Source organism: Leptonotus elevatus, chromosome 13 (assembly GCF_054856555.1).
Source record: "Leptonotus elevatus isolate MCC_2025b chromosome 13, RoL_Lele_1.0, whole genome shotgun sequence".
NCBI classification, from domain to species: Eukaryota; Metazoa; Chordata; class Actinopteri; order Syngnathiformes; family Syngnathidae; genus Leptonotus; species Leptonotus elevatus.
In genome coordinates, this window is record NC_141251.1 from 15,672,637 (window position 1) to 15,693,114 (window position 20,478).

Below are 20,478 nucleotides of genomic sequence, written 5' to 3' on the forward strand. Positions count from 1 at the left end.
GCTGGTCACTTTCATCAAGCAGGTTTTGCGTGAGAGCAATGTCGCTCAGTGGCAATAGCTACTTTGTAATCATTCACTTTAATCATGCATAATCCCTCAAGCAGAGTCGGTCATTTTATTTTGTGTTATTTCAAAATGACCTCTGTGAAAAAGGTAATTGAAATTACAAAGCTAGAAGGTAATATTTTGCACAGTGCTGTTTTATATGTGAGGACGTGTACAAATTCATGTGGTCAAAACGGACACAATTGTAGGACCAAATATCAATTGTATTCTAAGTATGGATGTGGCAAAATTGCTAAAATCAGTGAGATGAGAGAATAAGCGATATTTATCAGACTTTGCCTTTTAAACAGAACTCACGCTCACACTTGTGGTCTTCAGGCTGGACTGCTGACAAGTTGGCAAGGTTTAAATTTAACAATGGCTGCATTTTTTAGGTGAATGGAGCAAAAATAATGACATTACTCGAAATATGTCTTTTATTGTTTGCTCATATTGCGCTATTAATTCGGTCAGTATTTTATTTTATTTTGTTTAAGTTTGAGCATCTCTGCTGAGCCATTAAAACATAGCCGATCAAGTTAATAAGTAACAATAGGCTAACGTTTTTGCTAGCTAGCTAGCTAGGGTGACCAGACGTCCCGTTTTGGCCGGGACAGTTCTGATTTTGAACCTAGGGTCCTGAGTTCCAACGGATTTTGCCAAACTCATTGTTTTATCCCGCTATTACGCAGGTCCCGTCCCGGCGTCCCGTATTTTGTCATGTGTATGTCAATCACACAGTTGTCATAACGATTTATACGATAAGCCAATTTAAAGGAAAGTTAACTGTTAATTTCCATCTGCTTACAAATTCACGTTTGCGTTCAATATGACATATATGCAGAGGTGAAAGTGGCTAGAATTTGTTGTCGGAACTCCCAGACATAAAGGGCGCTGCGCAGCCAGAATGTTTTAAAAATATATTTTTTAATGATGTGCAAAATAGCGTATAACAAAAACACAGACGTGCACACATTGACGTGACTCCTCAGATACACAGAGAACGGAGCCGGTGGACAGAACTCCGTGGAATAAATAAATAATAGATATCGTTGGAAACGGATTACGCTACACAAGCACACTGGAACAATTCAGAATCACTTTCCGCTGTCGTGCCAAAAGTATTTACCCCCCGTACAAAAATTGCATCCCCTGCCGTGGGATATTATAACTTTTACCACAGAAAAGTGGAGATTCTTCGAAAAGGTTCCTTGTAAACTGATATTTAAATTTCAAACATTTGGAACAAAACAGAAAAACAGTAACTGCTGCTAGATGACGTCACTTTTGTGTGACACACTTTCAAATGTCCTTATTCCGGTTAATATCAAAATAAATCTACTTAAAATCACACTTAAAATCATCCCCAAAGGCTCATGCATTGAATTTATTACCAAAGACTAAAACGAAGGACATTTTTGCTATAATTATTGTTAGTTTTTGTTAGTTTTGTAAACATAAAATGTAGTTTGTTAGTTTTCGTTTTTTTAAAAGCATTTTCGTTTTTATTTTATTTCGTTAACGAAATAGTTTTTTGAATTTTCGTTTTTTCGTTAGTTTTAGTAAACTAAAATATCCTTGGAGGGGATACATATTTACGGGGGTATTAAGTGGCTGCCCGTGACAGGACGCTGTGCCGTCTATTCCCGAAGCCGATGTGGCACGTATTTCAGCCTCGGGGCTTCGGGTAACGGAGTGGTTAGCGTCACTTGCCTTCGGTGGAGGTTGGCGTGAGTTCGCTTCTCGACTGGGAGATCATATGTGTGTGAGTGCACAAAAAAATAAAAAATAAATAATAATTCAGCCTGTTAGGCCGCGAGTCGAAATGCGAAGAAAGTTTTAAAAAAATTAAAAACTTTGGCGAATATGCGAATTTTCGCCGCACCATGTCTCCAAACGAGTCCTCCGCGTGATATGCAATCGCGCCACGCTCCCCCGGCTTTTGGTGACTTGTTGTGTATGTAAATCTGACGTTAGTTTTTTTTCTTGGGTGGCAGCCTGGCAGGTTATTTAAAATTTAGTTTTGGGATTTTTGGACCGGTCCCCAAATTATGCAGTTCCGGCCCCCTTTCACCCCTGCATCTATGCCAGTTAATCTTTTGCTTTGTATATTTACAGGTTTTCATGAAAAGTATGTTTTTCGTTTGCTTGATTCAAATGCAAGCATGGTGATGTAAAGCACTGCTAGTAAAGGATCCTCAAAGAATGCTTTTTGCCCTTGCTTGACTACACACTCACCTCTATTCACACACTTGTGTACATGTGAGTGAGTGTGTTGTCATGTGGCATCCCAGAACAGTTTGATCCTCCTCCGTGCTCACACATAAAAGTCTATGAGTCACTGTCTGGGATCCTTTCACAATCTCATCCATCCTTTCCTTGCACCTCGCTCTTCTGCTAATGGAGGAAGCTGACAGCAGTCTCTCCCAAACACAGATGGTCCCCTTGTTCCCACGGTGGAAGTCGTACAGACTCATGGGATGTCTCACCGTGACCACACAGCAATAGGATTTAAACTGAGACGAAAAGCACCAAACGTCCTACGAGCTGCTGAATGCTAGTTCATGCACGCGCGGGCTCGCCACTAAACCATGAGGGAGGTGGATATACAGTGGCTGGTGAGGGACGTCACCATTGGTCAGGACGGAGAATCTTTTTCGAGCTCCCTGTCCTAGTTAGATAGGGTTAGGGGATTGGTGCTCGAGTGTGGTGAGTTTATGTAGTGAATTATTCAGTGGAGCTTCCTTCAGGCGTGCTCACTCTCAGCGGCTTTCACACACCAGTGCAGAGTCACTTCAGACACGCACACAAACACTTTGGGAACAAAAGAATTGAGACACTTCTCTTAAATCAATTCATTAATCAATCATTACACACTTTAGTTCCCTCTGACTCTAAGTTTTTGATATTACAGATACATTTTGGGGCACTTAATTGGCTGGGTCCAGCGATCATTAAGTCATGCTTGGTTGAATTTTATGTGGAAATACTTGAGGTTTACTCTTTAAAACCTTGTAGAAAGTCTTCTCGCAAAAGTGGACGCTGCAGAGAAACGGACCATATTCTTTATATAATCACCTGCTGAAGTCGTATAGACTTTTGTGATTAAAGTTGAGTCACGAGAAAAGATCTCAGATCAATACAGAGAGGTCTAGTCTACCAGCAGTGACACTGATGTATTTATCTGGACGGTTTAATTGACATGTCAGCAGGAAAAGTAAAATGTTGGATGACATAATAGGAAGAAAGTGCAGCTGAGTGTCATTTAACCAGTGTGACATTATTGACGATATGGAATACTTTCAAGCCAGTCATGGGTAAATTCTCACTGGACTTGCAGGCCTGAAAAACATTTGTTTTACTGCGCAGCTTTGAACTAAGGATGCTTGAAATATGTCCAGATGTGTGTGATGTGAATTTGCTCACTAATTCTATAATTAAAAAAAAAAATCTGTACAATAATATGTTCTATGCAGCCCCACTCGTTTAAACACAGTATTCTCATTAATATCACATTTGTGGAAGATAACTATACCAGCAAAATCCCCCAGATTTTTCTTAATCTCAGAGGGTGGCCATTTTGCCACTTGTTGCCTGAAAACGAAATCTCAGCGCCTAAGGGCTCAGACCAATCACGGTTCAGCTTGCAAATGTCACATGACCAACATGAGTAAACAGATGAGCTGTGATTGGTCGTTACCTGAGCCCTGAACAACTGTAATGTCATTTTCAGTTGACAGCCAGTGGCAAAATGGCCGCCCCCTGGAATGGATAAAAACGGGTGGAATTTAGTGCTTAATTTATATTCTACAAATGCAATATTAATCAGAACACCAGGTTTAGACCAACGGGGCCACATGGAACACACTGTAAAGAAAATGTAGGGTTGACTTTCCATTTAAGTACAGGCTCAGGCATCACACTGACTTTTGCTCTGTAGGGTACCTAATGTTGTGGCCAGCAAATTCAACTGTTGTTTTTTTTTTTTTTTGGGGGGGGGGGGGGGGGGCTTAATTAAGAAGTAGCACTTGGACATGACTTTCAAACAATTATCACATTGCCTGCTCTTATTACGCCTAAAAAAAGAGTCAATATCAGATTTATAATTAAAACACACATTAATGATGCACATTGTATAAACTAAAAAGTCGGAACCATGTGATCCATTTGTTTTGATACAGCATAGCTACTCTATCAACAAATCGACAAGAAAAATGGATGATGGAAATTTGACGTACCATCACATTCGTCCCTTCTCAGGGAGTCACCAGCTTTTGGGAAGTGCTTGCACGGGTGAGTGGGAGGCTGCTGGCACTGACGTGGGCGAATTGCAGCAAACGGTACAGTGTACGTGAGGAGAGACCTGCTTGCACCCGGCAAACGCACTCATTTAGGAGAGGGAGGGCTCGAAGGAGGAGGAGGGGGAAAGAGGGGGGGGGGCGGAAGGGGAGCGGGGGGACTCTACTCAGAGGAAGACGGAGCGATCACTACAGCAGGAGAGGGGGGTGGGAAGTTAGATAGATGGAAGGCGCAAGGACACCGGGTTCTGGAATGTGAAGTGTCCCGTCAAGAGGTCCGGAGTCTGGGGCTAAATCGGCTTTAGGGATGTAGTCGAAGCGGTTCCGGAGCTCATCCCACCCGAGCTCGGCATCATGAAGAAACACTCGGCCAGGGTCGCCCCGCTGTCCGCCTGCAACAGTCCGGTGCTCACCCTCACCAGAGTGGAAGGTAGGCACTAGGCAGGGTGCATGTCGACTTCAAGCCAATTCACGTTTGCGCTACAGCAAGCCATGAGCACCACATATGGTACATTTATTGGTGGGTTATATATTTTGTTTAACTAAAACTTTAACTAAAATACAACTAGAACAAGTTTGATTAAAGTTCTGTTACTAGTCTGGCTATAGACACTACTTCATCAATATTGACTTCAAATACTATCAAAAATTAAGATTTTATTTATGTATTTTAAACATTGCAATTCTTTTTAAGGTAATAGCTAAGCATGATTAGAATTACAATATTAATTGATCACAAACATTATTATTATTTTTATTTTTTACCATAACAGGCAATTCCATGTAGGCTAAATTGTATGTCAACAGCACAGGCGCCTTGGGCATATGGATCCCTAGCATGTAGCAAGGTGTTTGAGCGTTCAAGACCTTGCTCAAGGGCACCTTGGCAAGTAAGAAATATAACATTCATCACTCATAAAGTGTGAATCAAAACCGTGCATGATCTCATTTCATTGTCGCTATTAGCCACACAAACCTCTGCTCAATGGGCTACTCCATATGTGAGGTTGTTATTGCAGCAGGGATTCCCTCCTCAGTCTGCAGCCCCCATCCTGCCACTATAGCCAGGACGCAAACAAATGTTGTGCACCCTTCAAGAATGTTCATAGCTGAGCTCAGTCTCTCTCTGCCAGTTTTGTTGTACCCGCAGAAGCACAGTTTAAACATTTCTATCAGTAAGGGCAACAACACACGTCTCTCTTGTGGCATGTTGTTATTGTGCTGCATCCCCAGCAACATCTAACATGTCCCCAAGATTCAGTTACGTTCACTTGCCTACCTGGCATCTTACCGCAGGCTTTACTGCTGTAAAGAGGTGCGATGTGTTTGGTGTATTTGTCAGCTTTAGCACAGAGGGAATGTCCCAGTGTTGTAACATTACCGCGACTGCTGCATTGAACATGCACTCACAGAAGAATAGGCGGCTGATTTGACAGTAGATTACAAATGAGTGTGTCTAAAATAATCTCAAACTCATTTGCATCTCCAAGACGAATTCTAAAAAAAATAATAATAATGAACGGAGTGATTTGCGTGTGTTTATAGTTGCTATTAGAAGCACTATATTATCTACGTTTATGGCTGCCTGTGTGTGCATTGAAGGTTAGATGAATAAACAGGCTGAATTTATGACACTGTTTATGAGTGGGTGTAAAATGTTATTTTTCAAGAGAATACAGTAAAACTTGAGTTTTTTACATTGTTAGAGCTCTTACAAGAGTTCTGACGGGGCCTGCTTTGACTTGTATAGAACAAGACTTGTCTAGGCTCCTGTATGGTATTTGTCTTTATTACGGTTGTGGGTGAGCTGGACCCTATCCCATAATGAGATACTTGATCATCAGGCGAGGAAATGCCCGAAAGCCTAAAGAACCACTGCTTGATTAAAATATTACAAATACATTAGTACTCGAATAATTTTTGGGGACTGACAGCGACAGTAAGATTAACAGAAGCAGTCGTCCAAATTTGGTAAACAATGAAGGAACGCTAAATATGTGTTTGATGGCGCGCTGTAAATTGTGCTAGTAAGGCAGTGGAGGCTGCGTACGACTTGGTGTGAGCGGCCGGCAGCCGCTTTGAAAAGGGAATTACACGGGAGCAAGAGATTCCGCTTCTCATGTGACGACGATGACTTTAGAACCTTTGTTTCAGCACCGCAACAATGGTTCGACTTCTCTTCTTGTAAATTTGGATCATTTTAAAATATGCAAACGCACATTAAATTAGTGGTATTTCATACCTGATGGTTTCTGCTATGCTACGATTCGTTACGGTTACAATCATTTTTGTTGTATTGGCATGATCTAATACTGATCCTGCTACAGTTTGTTAAAACTTTGGACTGAGCTGTTGTCACCTGAAGCCACGTTTGATCCCACCACATTCTCTAGAGTCTTGACGTTGTTTGAGCGCTCCTATGACAAATCCAACCATGACACAGCTTAGCTATTGATTTCCTTAAGTCTATCTAGTGACTGTGTCTTTGGGGAATCGGGGTGTTCCTATGTGAGTAGAAGTTCACACAAGGCCCTGCAGTGCCTTGAAAACCCATTTTATGCTTCATAACTGAACAGAGATTACGTGTCCCTCAGGAGAGCGGTCTTAATTCCCCACATCAAACCTTCCCACTGGGCTCCATTTGTCTTGACCACATGAAATCCATTAAACGATGCCCAGGCTTTTGGTAAATGATGTCCGGGCTGTGGGTCAAAACTCATGTTGCATAATATCGACTTTGATTTCCAGTGAGTCAGCTGTTTTTCAGATCTCATAATGATTCTTATGAATTAAAGAAGGGCATGGATTTTATTTGAAAAAAGAGGGCAGTAGATAGCCATTTGTTAGCATAAGAAAAGACTGTATTGGACATTAGGTTCTAATATTGTTATTTTGTTTGAGTTCATTTGAGGCCGAATACCAGAGTTTCATTATTGCATAGCCAATTGTCTGCATCGATCAACTCTCTCATTTGTGGGTGTGTTTTTTTCTTTCTTCATTTGATGCATGTACTTATTGAGCTTTGTGGGCAGAGAATCCACCAACGTGATCCATCTATGTACAAATCTCAGCCTTCCTGTGTTGTGAGTCTTCTTGTAGGAAATCAGTCCTCACAGTGTGACATAAAATATTGCATACAAATACAATCTGTAACATGTGGGGAAACAAACCTACCCTAAAGCATAAAATCTAAATCCTTGCAGTCAAAGATGTGAACACTTTTGTGAGGGTGCAGGATGGCTGTTTATCGTCTTCACATTTATAGCGTGACAGATGGAGCTGTTCTGGTGTGCTGTGAGAATTATACAAAAGATGGGGGGGGGGGGGGACGCCATAAAAGCATTTAGTAATTGGTACCCCCTCACAATTTGAGATGCTTAATCAAAGAAAAGATCTCGGATTAGTATACTGAAGTATCATTAACACAATGAAGTGCCATGTGCTTTGTCTTCTAGCAAAACATCAGATGATGCCAATAAACAGTAAAGCTTGGCAGTCTGGAGGTGGTTCATCGTTTGTTATTACACAAACTTTACCAGCCTGTGGGGCCTCACTCTATTTACGTTCACTACATGTTATGTTAAGCATGTGGCCCAACTGAAGGATTTGATTTGATTTTTTTTGACAATATTTCAAGAGAAGAAAAAAAATGTGAGGAAAATAATTGAGTTGTGAGTTGTAACTAGTCCATCTGTAAAGGTCGTAGATCGCGAATGTGATTTTTCCTTCCCTGTCCGACATTTATACATTTTCTGTCAACATACTGTAAATTGAGTGATGTCACAAGCAAATTTGATTTGATGTGTAAAACCACACATATTTGACTTGTACACATTGCAAAACTACCAAAGAAATATGGTGGCCTTAAGGGTTAAACAGATACGGTATCTAGACAGGTTGACCCGAGGGAAGCTACAAATCCATAGATTTGCAGGTACACATATTTTACTGGCTGGACTGAATAATTCTTCATGATCAATTATTGATAGTCAATTAATTGTGTTTATCCCCCGGACTACAATTTGTAAACACAAAGTACGGATTAACTTTGTGACATCTTAGGGCGTTTGAGAATGCACAGAAAAACAGCCCCCCCCAAAATATCCAAGTTAGAGGTAGAGGACACTCTATTATGGAATGTTACAGCTTGAAGGAGTTAGTGTCTTCCAGCAATTTGCCGCTAACCCAAAATGTCGACCTGGGTCATGTGAAGCAATTGGCCGGGTCAGAGAGCAACAAGTGATGAGGAATTACTTTCATTGTCCCTCAAGGTCATTACCTGAGCCCTGAACAGAATTAGAACAGAATTAGTGATCAGGGAAGACAGAGTAAAAAATAAAAGAAAAAAGAAGCAAATAATTATTAATTTAAATTCTTTAAACATATTTTAATCCAATAATGTCCATGATTTAATGGTCAAAATTGCTGTATTTGCATATTTATCAAATATGTGAGCGAGATGCGAACTGCAGCAGCAGGCAGCCTCACCTCACCTGAGATTGCGCAATTTCCTTACTAATTGTGTTGATGAGGCTTGTAATCGACAAGTGCCTGTTTCTGTCTTTCTTCACATTTCTTATATGTTTATGCACTGGAAATGCAACACCTCTTATGGGCAAGGTTGGATATCTGACAGTTATATCAGCGCCTTACCAGCCATGAGCCTCACCGCATGTCATTTTGCTCAAGGTTGAGGTCGATGTCAGTGACAGCCGTCATCCAACCTGGGCCCTCGCCTGCCAGCCCATGTGCCAGTCTACCTCCAGTATCATCTCTTTGGAGCAGTGTTGTTTGTTTTGAGTGGGACTGGCTTCCCATTAGCCGTTTCTGGTATCTCAAGAAGCTGTTTACTCTGCATGCCGCTTATCTCCACATAAGCCCCACCTAATTCTCCAACAAATGAAAATCAACGGTCAAATTTACCATCATAAAACATGTATTAACTGTAAAGGCATATTTTAAGTAATATTTTAACATTACAAACTGTCATACTCGAATAAAGGAAGTTAAACACTGTGTATGGAACATATAAGCGTTCATTGTAGATTTTGTAGATCAGACAGCTAGCTAGTCCACTTGCGGATTGCGCTAGGAGCTACTGCAGCGGTTACGACTTTTGAAAATTAACGCAGACATGTACTGTAGTTTATATCCAAAACAGTTTTACTTTTAGAACACATACTGGAGTAAATCTTTGACTAATACAGACAATGATATACTTTTAAACCTTGGACTCAATTTGCAAACAATACAGTGAGTGACTTATTCATCTGTTGTATCATCTAAGTATTAGCTCTAACTCTAACTCTAAGTGTTATACTGTTAGCACATTCAACCTTTAGTGTACTTTAGTTTAGAAGGCATTTAAATTTGATCTTCCATCTGTTCAAAGAGGAGAATGACGATGTTAGACAAGAAAAACAAAGCCTGACATGAATACTAAACTGAATTAGTTAATTAAAATCAATGTTGTGTAATCAACCAAGGTCATAAAACTATAACGTGGCATTACGAGCTATTTGCAAACATTGGCCACAACACTGTGAACGAATAAATACTTGGTTGTAATTGACATTGTATGAAAGATAATTTAACAATATGTTTATAGTGTGGGTTTAGTTTTCAGTGGTGTATAAATGCCTCCTGCCCAAAGTCAACTATAAGGGAACATTGTGTTCAATTTTGAAGGTTTCTATATGTAAACTTATCTTATTTTGATGAGGGACAAATCTAATCACATTAGGCAAGTGTACCTAACACAATTTCCAAATATATCCTCCTATTTACAAAACAGACCAAATGAAAAGTTCTTCTTATTCTTGACAAACTGCAGCTGCATCGCTCATAGTACCTCGGAAGAGTCCCGCCAGCCTAATAAATAAACAGACCTCTCTCTTTACCTCAGTATCAGTTATAGTCCAGCAAAACTCAGCTGAAACATCTATTATCTCCCTTGCAATCTTATCCTTTTTTTCTGGGAAGGACCAAAGCTAGAATAAAGATGGAAGAAGAAATTCTACAAAGTAAGTGGAAGCAGTCGGGTCTAGCTCTGTTGGCAACGTTGTTGGACTTGCAGCTATCAGCAGGAGAGATCTGCACTGCAGACACTGCAGGGTGGGCCACAGAGACGCCTGGGAATTAGAAGCAGGGGAGCGTGAAGTGAAATGGGGGAAAGGGGTGGGATATAGTGGAGTCGGTGTGTGTGTGTGTGTGGGGGGGGGGGGGGTCTAGTTAATGCAGATACAACTATACTACAGTACATGCTAATCAGACTGCTTCATAGTGGGATATTTACTTAAACTATTAGTGAGCTATAATATGAGATGTAGACAAGCCATAGTCGAAGGTGAAAATGATTAATAATACATAAATGATCCAAATACAGGACAAAATATGTTCCTTTGTCTCGCGCCATAACCTTTGAATGTTATTGGTCATCCGAGTTGTCAGGGTGACAGGGTGAAGCCGTGCAGCTGTCAAAGTGGATTCAGGGCTCGTCGAAAAGATGCCAAACACTCTCCTCATGTTTCCTGCTCTTTCCCAGAGGCGTGTTAACAACTTGTGCTTCACTTTCGAGGGCACAATAAACACAAATGTGTCCTGCTGTGCAACAAAGGTCCAAGTGCATCAACAGCAAAACTCTGATTTTATTTACTAATAATATGTTTGATAGTCACACTGTGCCAGAACTGTGCAAACTTTAGCCTTGATCGCTCTTTTTATTGTATTTATCTTACCATTTTCAGACTAAGCTACTCAATTGTATTAACAGTAGACAATTAATGTTATTAAATTGATTTAAGATATCATTATTTTGTATTATATGTTGATCACCAGGGTTTAGATTTGTAAATACTTTTCTATTAAATAACCTCATTTCACATATTTTAGAGATATAGAATGACACTGCAAAATTTGCGATAACACTTGAGGTAACTGAACATTAGAATGCACAAATTAAAGGCTTACAAGCTTGTATTTCATGCTGTTGTCGAGGTGGATCAAACCATTTTCAATCAAATGGGAGTGGTGTAGTGTATTTTTGTTGTTTAAATATTACTTTTAAACTCTATGGTTTATATATATTATAGCTATAAGTATCTAGCTTCTTAAAAAGAACACACAGTAAGAATATATCTGTATACATATACTCCTATACACACCCAAAAATGGGCTAAATACGCATTTGATACCAACAAGCTGATACCTGGCCTAGGGCCGTTTTATGATCAGGAACTATTAATTAGAAGAACAGAAAATTGCCTTTAATTTCATGATTTTTTTAGGAAAAATGCTATATTGGTATATTTAGGTATTTCTTAAACACTACAATGCCACTTTTATCACACTGATACCAGTACGAGTACTCAACTCTTAAGTTGTCACCGATACTGATACCAAGTACTGATACCACTAGTACATTTGATACATAAAATTTCTACTGAAAAACAATGACAGATCATTTTAATTTTATCCACCGTTTTAAAATGTAGTCTCAGTTTTAGTCCAGTTTCAATCCCACTTGTTAGTTTTTATCATTGTTAGTCAACCTCATCCTGTTTTTATTTAGTCCATTTTTAGTTGACTATAAATCTAGCATTTTTGTCTTTATTTTAGTCCAAGAAAACATTATTTTATTTGTCTGGTTTTAGTCAACAAAAACTGTCAACGTTTTAGTCTGGCTTTAGTCAGGACAATAATTTTACCCCTGTATACATATTTTATATTAAGTGGCTACTATGGCTACATGCTATGAGCTAGTAATAGCCAGCATTATTTAGCGGTCGGATTAACATTATTGTTGGAACATTATAGCTGTTGGAATAATGTTGCGTTATAATATAACTTATTTGTTTTTTAACCTTTCACCATGAATCCACCTCCTGTCTGTCCCATGTGTTTGTGCATGTGCGCTCGCTAGCTGCAAATTTGAAAGGGATGTGTCACTCACTGTGTCACATGCAGGGTTGGGGAGTCCAGGTCCAGAAAGAACAACCCTGAAACAGTTTGACTTTAGCCACAGGTGCTTCTATGAGCTCGTTTACCTGCCAGTTAAGTGGAAGCGCCTGTGGCTAAAGCCAATTTGTGGACATGGATTCTCCAACCCTGGTCACATGACAGTGTCACCGTGACAGATTAGTATAGACAAGATTTTACAAAATCAAATAATTTTCATCTCGTTTTTGTTCATGAACTAAAATGTCCATAGATTTTAGTCCAGTTTTTATTAAGTGAAGTACAATTTCGTCTCGTCTTCATTAGGCGACGAAAATGCATACTGTTTTAGTCACAGCTATTGTTTATAAATGAGGGTTTTAGTCTAGACTAGTCAAGTCTAATTTTAGTCCGGTGAAAAGTGTGTGTTGATGAAATAATTTTTGTTGAGTTTTCGTTGATGAAATTAACACTCCTTCATTGACCTTTATGTGCAGCTTATTTAATGTTAAATATAATTTAAAATGAATTGGGTTCTTCTATCAACATAAGACATTGATCTTTGACAGTTGTTGATTTGACAACTGTCAGAGTAATATGTAGTATGACCATTGAAGGTATGAAGAAGATTAATAAGTTCATTGTTGATACCATCTTGAAGTATTTCAAAAGTATCAAAACCTTAACGAAGGGTACATTTGCTACCATTCATGATAAAATTGAGTCTTTTTCCACCACTGCAGTATTTTACTTGACCTTGACCACAACCTTTGATACACATGTGATAAGGTGAAGCACTTTCAGTTCATCATAGTGTTGCTTAAGGAGTAGACACTCTGTCACGAAGGTAATGGCTCCTAATGTCATTAGCGCTCCCTCACACACACATACGCACTCATGCTACTAGAGGTTGTTACGGCAAAATTAGTCATTGTCAAGCCAAGTGTAAAAGTGTAATAAAAATAAATAAATGCTCTCCTTAAATAATTGAGACATTGCATCAGTGGGCTGCCAGATGAGTATATACATTAAAATGCTTTAATCAGCTGTTGAAATGTACTAACAAAGTTTAGATAATGAGTGTGAGGAGCGCATGCTCGGTGGCAATAAAAACAAGTGCCTTCTAGGGGGGCCTGGATTGGAAGTTTAAATCGCAGCATGTGGATCCACGGGATGAGCCACGGAGGCCCGCGAAGGACAAAAAGTAGCCGGCATAAACAAGACATGACCTTCAGAGTGAGTGAGACAAAGCACTCTCGGAGCTCAGAATAGAGAAACTCAATTCTCCTCGAATCAGCTTTCATTGCTGCCAAATGCAGCCCGGGGGATTATTGTTGAGCATTGTCTCCCACCCAAAAACTACAATAGAATTTCATTCCATTGCATCACTTGGGTTGTTTTTGGCCACGGAGAAACAGAGAGACACTCTTGTGTGCATTCATTCAGTATGGCAAAGCCAGGGAAGCCGGGAGCATTAGCATGGAAGGCGATAGGAAATTAATCTTTGATGCAATGAGGTCGCCTCGCAAGGTCACACGCAGGCCGACCACCAAGGATGAAGCGTTTCGCCAGCTGATTGATGATGTCTCTCATTCACAGCACATCTCTCAATCACCATATGTACACAATAAATTTACACGCCACAGTATTTGTGGTGCTTTCCTCCCTGCTAGGCTTTAAAAGTACTTACGGCGTTAAAAAGGAATCTTGAAATTGTTTAAGTTGCATTTTTCAATACAATACTTAAGTATTTCACTGAGACTTTTTTTTTTTTTTTTTTGTATGCTTTGTATTCTAGTCAGTTGTGTTGAGTGCAGATTACTGTGCACAAGGCCCCACTAGGAGAAGCCTTCATTTTTAACTTGCAGCAGAGGAGCTGCAGGAGATTTTGTGGTTTATTATTTATTATCTACAAAGTTATGTTGCTTTTTAAGGCTTTATCTTTTAAAGCGAGATTTAACTGTTGCAGAAGGGATTGGTGCATTAGTACACTAAGAGGATGGGACTGCCTTTTTGGGTATATTCAGTACACACGATGACCGATAACATTCACATGATGTGATTTTACTGTTTACCTTGTTCGTATTGATTAATCCATCATTTAAAATGTATTAAAATACATTGCTGTTATAGCATAGCTCCAATAAAGTCAATCGAAAACGGTTGAGTACTGTAGGAATTTGATTTTGGCTTATTTGATTCTTAGATTCTATTATCCTTTGATGGGCATCTTGGGGGAGTCTCTTCAGCGCCATCAAAATAAATTCGAAGTTCTTGCTTAGAAAAACAAACACAGTAAGTCAGGGTACATTTTTTTTTCTTTTTTTTTTTTTTTTTTAAGAGCTCAGTATTGTTCATTCGGAAATGTCATCATCATTGCTCTTTTTTTTTTTTTTTTAATATATATATATATATATATAAATATATATATATATATATATATATATATATATTTTTTTTTTTTTTGTGTGTGTGGGTGAGTATGTGTATGTGCATGCGTGCGTGCGTGCGTGCGTGCGTGTGTGTATTTGTTAGCTCACCAGAAAACCTATTAGAAAAAAATCTCATACCGTTCACCTAAACCGAACACCAGGAGACCCGAGGGGACCGAAGAAAACCAAGGAAGGTGAAATCCAGCACCGACCAGACACCCCCCACCAGAACTCCTCCCCAGCCCAAGAAACATCCAGACCCCAACAAATCCAAAAAACATAAAATCAGGGAGGCCTCAAGAGACCAAAGGAGAGACCGAGAAAAGGAAGGAAGGACAGACGAAGCCGCGTGAGATCCGCAGACACCAGCCTCCACCGATTCAATAACCTGAGGAGGAAACAGATTGTGTCTGAGTTTCGGTAGATGCTGGTGTGGTGGATCTGGCATGCATGAAAATCTCCACCAAAGAGGGGAGCCGTCGACCCCCGCCGGAACAGAGCAAGCGCAACACGTCAGGGCCCCCCAGGCCGCGGCAGCGCCAAAGGACGACCCCCGGGCCCCGCCAGGGCCACCGGCCGGAGAGCAAACCCAGGAGCAGGAGCGCCCCCCGCCCCAACACGGCCCGCGCCCCCGGCCCAACGCAGCAGGACGGGGCACTGCAGGCCCACCAGGCACCCCACCGGCCCCCAACCCCCGCCCCCCCCCACGACCCCCCGCCCCCCATCCACCCCCGCCACCCACCCCAACCCAGCCCCAGCCGCCCCCAATCCCCCAGACACCCCCCACCCCCACCCCCCCCACCACCGCCCCCCCCCCCCCCAACAAAGCCGCCCCCCCCCCGACCCCACCCAGACCAACCGGCAGCCCCCCAACCCCCGACCCCCAGCCCCCGGGGACCACCCGCACCCAGGCACCGGCGCCGAAGAGGGGCCGGACAGCGGAGCGGAGAGGGCAGCCGCGCTCCCCCCCCCCCCCCCCGCCGTGTGGAAGGACGGAACACCGGGGGCAGAAGGGGGAGATGGGGGCACCGGAGGGCGGCCACGGACAGGGGACCGCAGCACTGCTCTATACTGCGGCCCCCAACCGATGGCACCCCCACAAGCCCCCCCCCCACCCCCACCCACAAGTTGTGTGGTGTATTAAAATTGGAGGGGAGTTGTAGGGTGAAGACGGTGTTTCCACCCTACCCCACCCCCCAAAGTGTGTTATGTGCCCTATATGTCTATAAAAGTGTATTGTGCAAACCTAGTGTAGTGAGTTTAAGAGGTGTGACCAGCGGGGCCCTCCCCAACCGGGCGGGGGCAGGAGGCGCACCGGCCCACCAAGCCCCCACCAGGACCCCGGCGGGCATATGGGACCCGTCCGGCGGGGCGATAGGGCTCGCCCCCCGGATACTGGGTCCCGCCCGAGGTGTCAGGACGCCCACCGGAGCGGGGCGGGCACGACACCAAACCCCAGCCACCCCCGCCGGCCCCCATAGCACCGAGACCCGGGCCATGGATGGAGCCCCCGGCCCAGGGGAGGGGAAGGAAGGCGTACCGGGGAAGGGGAAAGGAGGAGGGAAGGGGACGACAAGAAGGGCAGGGGGCAGCGGCAGGGACGCAAGGAGAGGGGGAGAGGAGGAGGAAGGGCGACGAGGGAGAGGGGACAGGGAGGCGGAGGACGGGCGGGGAGAGGCGAGGAGGGAGAGGCAGCAAGGGGGAGGAAGGGGGAGGGGAGAGGGAACCACCGGGCACCCCGGCGGCCCACAGGCCCCGAATCGCGTCGCCGGGCCCAGAGCGACGGACCGCGCCGGAACGGCGCCGCCCCCGACACCAGGGAAAGCCCCGCAACGCAGCACCCCCCAAGAGACCCAGGGAACGGCCAAGACGCAGCCGCCACCCAGCAGCCAACAGAGGGGCAGACCCGCCCACTCCCCGCCAGGGGGGACAGCACCCACAGAATTAACCCACTGGCATGCCGTGAATCCGAATATCAACCCCTGGTGCCCATCGGAGGTGAATCCGCTCGATCCCGCTGGCAGCAGCCGGGTTCCTGACTATAGAAACACAACCATTAGTTACAAATTGCCTAATACAGAAACATCAATGCAAGTTATAACGCTGCTGTGGCTCTCGCTAACAGGCAGAATTAAAATCCAAGTTTAGGTTAAAAAATTCTATATACGTAGACCATGTTTCTTTAAATTTTGACATTTGGTTTTTATTTGAGGCAGATATTTTTTCCATTAAAATATGATTTATGAGGAGGTTAGACCATTGGTCGATATTCAAAGTTTGTTTATTTTTCCAGTTAACAAGAATTGTTTTTTTTGCGATAGTAAGGGCTACAAGTATAGATTGAAATTGTTTATGTGGTAAGTCAATTGTTGTTAAGTCACCTAGCAAACACAAGTTTGGAGAGAACGGTATCCTACAGTCCAAGACAGCGGAAAGTTTTTCTAAGACTTTAGTCCAGAAACACATAACCGGAGTACATAACCATAAAGCATGAAAATAAGTGTCTGTAGTGTTTTGTAAACACTGGAGACAAATGTCGGAGTCTGAGAGTCCCATTTTCTTCATCATATATTGAGTAATGTATGTTCTGTGAATAATTTTATATTGGATAAGTTGTAAATTTGTGTGTTTTGTCATTTTAAAAACATTTTCACAAACTTGAATCCAAAAGACAGATTCCGGAGCTATAGACAAGTCTGTTTCCCATTTTGAGATGGGTAAAGACGTTTTATCAGTATATGAAAGTAACTTATATATTTTTGAGAGTTTTTTTGTTGTTGTCGGAGAAAGCTTGATAATATCTTTAGCTAAAACAGGCGGTTGGAGCGTACCCTGGAGTGTTGGAATTTGTTTCTTTATCATACTTTTAACTTGCAAATAATGTAAAAAGTTTCCGTTTTTTATTTTATATTTTTGGAGCAAGGATGTATATGATATAAACATATTATCTGAGAAGAGATGGTGGAGATGTGTAATTCCTTTCTGCTCCCACACATTCAAATAAAACGATTGGTTGTTAATTTGAAAGTCGGGGTTATGCCATAGGGGAGAAAGCCCGCTGGGCTCCACTTGGGCTTTTGTCATTTCTAGTGCCTTCCACCAGGCAGTCAGGGTGGCGGAAATCATTGGATTTTTAAAGCAGTTATGGCGCTTAATTGATGTTGTAATAAAGAGTAAATCTAGGAGTCTGAGGTTATTACAATCCTTCTGTTCTAGTTCCAGCCAACAGTTAGTATCTCTATTGGGTTGTGCCCATAAAATAATATATTGTAGCTGGTTGGCTATATAATAGTGCATAAAATTTGGTGCCTCTAGACCTCCTTTGGATTTATTTTTCTGAAGAGTAGATAGACTAATCTTTGCTTTTTTTTTTTCCAGTAAAATTTTGTAACGGCTGAGTCCAACAACTGGAACCAGTTAGCCGTAGGTTTAAATGGAATCATTGAGAAAAAATAGTTTATTTTGGGTAAAACTTTCATTTTAATAGTGGCTATTCGTCCTATTAGAGAAATAGGAAGATTATTCCAGCGCTCCAAGTCACTATAAATGCTATCCAGAAGTGGAGTGAAATTTAAATTAACTAAATCAGTTAATTTAGGTGAGATTTTTATGCCTAAGTATTTTAAATTACCTATAGGAAATGAGTAGTATGGGTCCTGGCTTGCAGGGTTCCATGAATTTTCTGTAATAGGTAGAAGTGTTGATTTTGTCCAGTTAATAGAATAGTCTGATAACTGTGAGAATTTAGTTATTAAGTTAAATACTTCCCCTAATGAAATAGCAGGCTTTTCTAAATAAAGTAAAATATCATCGGCATATAGATTAATTTTATGTTCTGTTACCCCAGAGTGAATTCCTTGAATCATTCTTTCCTGGCGTATGGCTAATGCAAGCGGTTCAATAAATATTGCAAATAATAAAGGCGACAGTGGGCATCCCTGTCTTGTGCCTCTCTGTAGAGTAAAACTCTTAGATATAATCCCATTAGTAGTAACAGTAGCTTTAGGAGAATCATATAATACTGACACCCAGTGAATAAATGACTTCCCAAAGCCAAATTTATTTAAAACAGCAAAGAGGAAGGACCAGTTAACTTTATCAAAAGCTTTTTCTGCATCCAATGATATAATAACTGCCTTTTTATCATGCCGCTGTGACATACTAATAAGGTTAAAGAGCCTTCTAATATTATTAGTAGAGTGACGCTCTTTAATAAAGCCTGTTTGGTCGCTATGAATGATTGTCGGGATTACTGTTTCTAATCTAGATGTAAAAGCCTTAGTGATAATTTTAATATCAGTGTTAATTAGTGAAATCGGACGGTAACTTGATGGAAGGGTGGGGTCTTTTTCTGGCTTTAATAAAAGTTTAATTGCTGCTGTATTCATGTGTGGGCGTATGTGACCATTAGTTTTAATTTCTGTTACTACTCTTAAGAATAGTGGAGCAAGCATTGACCAGAAGTGCTTTAAAAATATAGCCGGATAACCATCCGGGCCGGGTGCTTTGCCATTTGGCATACTATCTAGAGCACTGTACAACTCGTTTATAGTAAGTGGTGCATCTAACATATCTTTATATTCAGTAGTTACCTGAGGTATACTTAAGCTACTGAGGAATGCCTCAATATGCTCTGGGTTAGGTTTATTAGTTTCTGAGTATAAGTTGTGATAATAATTATAAAAAATTTGATTAATTTCTTCTGGTGATTGTGTACATTCACCAGTTGTACCTTTAATAGCCGTTATAAGCGATTTTTCCCGATTACGTTGAAGTTGGTTTGCAAGAAATTTACCTGATTTGTTATTATATTCAAAGTTGTTGTATCTCAATTGTTGTATTATAAACTCTGTCTTTTTAGTTAACATATCGTCTAACTGTATTTTTGTATTTTGTAAGTCAGTCCATATTTGGTTATTTGGGTTTATTGCGTACTCATCCGTCAGTTGTTTAATTTTATCTTCCAAGTCTTTTTCTAATTTTTGATCCTGTTTCTTTTTATAAGATGAATATGATATAATTTTACCTCTAATTACTGCTTTCCCGGCTTCCCAGAGAAGAGCTGGAGATAGGTCTGGAGAGTCATTTATTTCCAAAAAGTCTGCCCATTCTTTTCTTATAATTTTGTCAAATTCTGCGTCGTTTAGTAGTGAGATGTTAAAACGCCATGTAGGTGGTGGTTTAAAGGTATAATCAACTTGTAGGGAAAGGGAGACTGGTGCATGGTCGCTAATAATAATAGGATGTATTTTTGTAACGGTTTTATCAGCAATAGAATTATTTGTAAGAAAAAAATCAATTCTTGAAAAGGACCGGTGCACAGCGGAAAAGAAGGTAAATTCCTTCTTATTTGGGTTATTAAGTCTCCAGCTGTCGACGAGGCCAAAGTCATCCATATATTCCCCTATTACTTTTGTGGATTGTGATCGCCTTATACATGTTGTTTTATTAGAACGATCTATTAATGGATTTAAGGTTGTGTTAAAGTCTCCTCCAATAATAATAGTAGAGTTCGCTGCTAATTCAAACAGCTTAGAGAAAAATTCATGGAAAAAAGCCGGATCATCATTATTAGGGGCATATAAATTACCGAATGTATATATTTTATTAAATATAGTCACCTGAATAATAATGTATCGGCCCTCTGGGTCTGTTATTGTATTATTTAGAGTAAAGAGTAAATTCTTATGTATGAGTATACAGACTCCCCTTTGTCTACTGTTATAAGGGGCAGAGTACGCTTGGCTAAAATTTTTATCAATAAGTAA

At 41.1% G+C, this 20,478-nt stretch overlaps 1 protein-coding gene across 2 annotated transcripts in view; it reads left to right on the forward strand.

Annotated features, from left to right (window-relative positions):
- Positions 1-20,478, forward strand: part of slc35f3b (solute carrier family 35 member F3b) — a 54,807-nt gene that overhangs the window by 21,337 nt on the left and 12,992 nt on the right. The window contains exon 1 of one of the 2 annotated variants that reach the window (XM_086093653.1): positions 4,531-4,773. The exons of the other annotated variant lie outside the window; for it this stretch is intronic. Coding sequence (XP_085949779.1) covers positions 4,698-4,773 — 76 coding nt within the window. The 5' untranslated portion in view covers positions 4,531-4,697. Of the gene's footprint in view, positions 1-4,530; positions 4,774-20,478 lie in introns of those variants that run through there. 2 annotated transcript variants of the gene reach the window in all.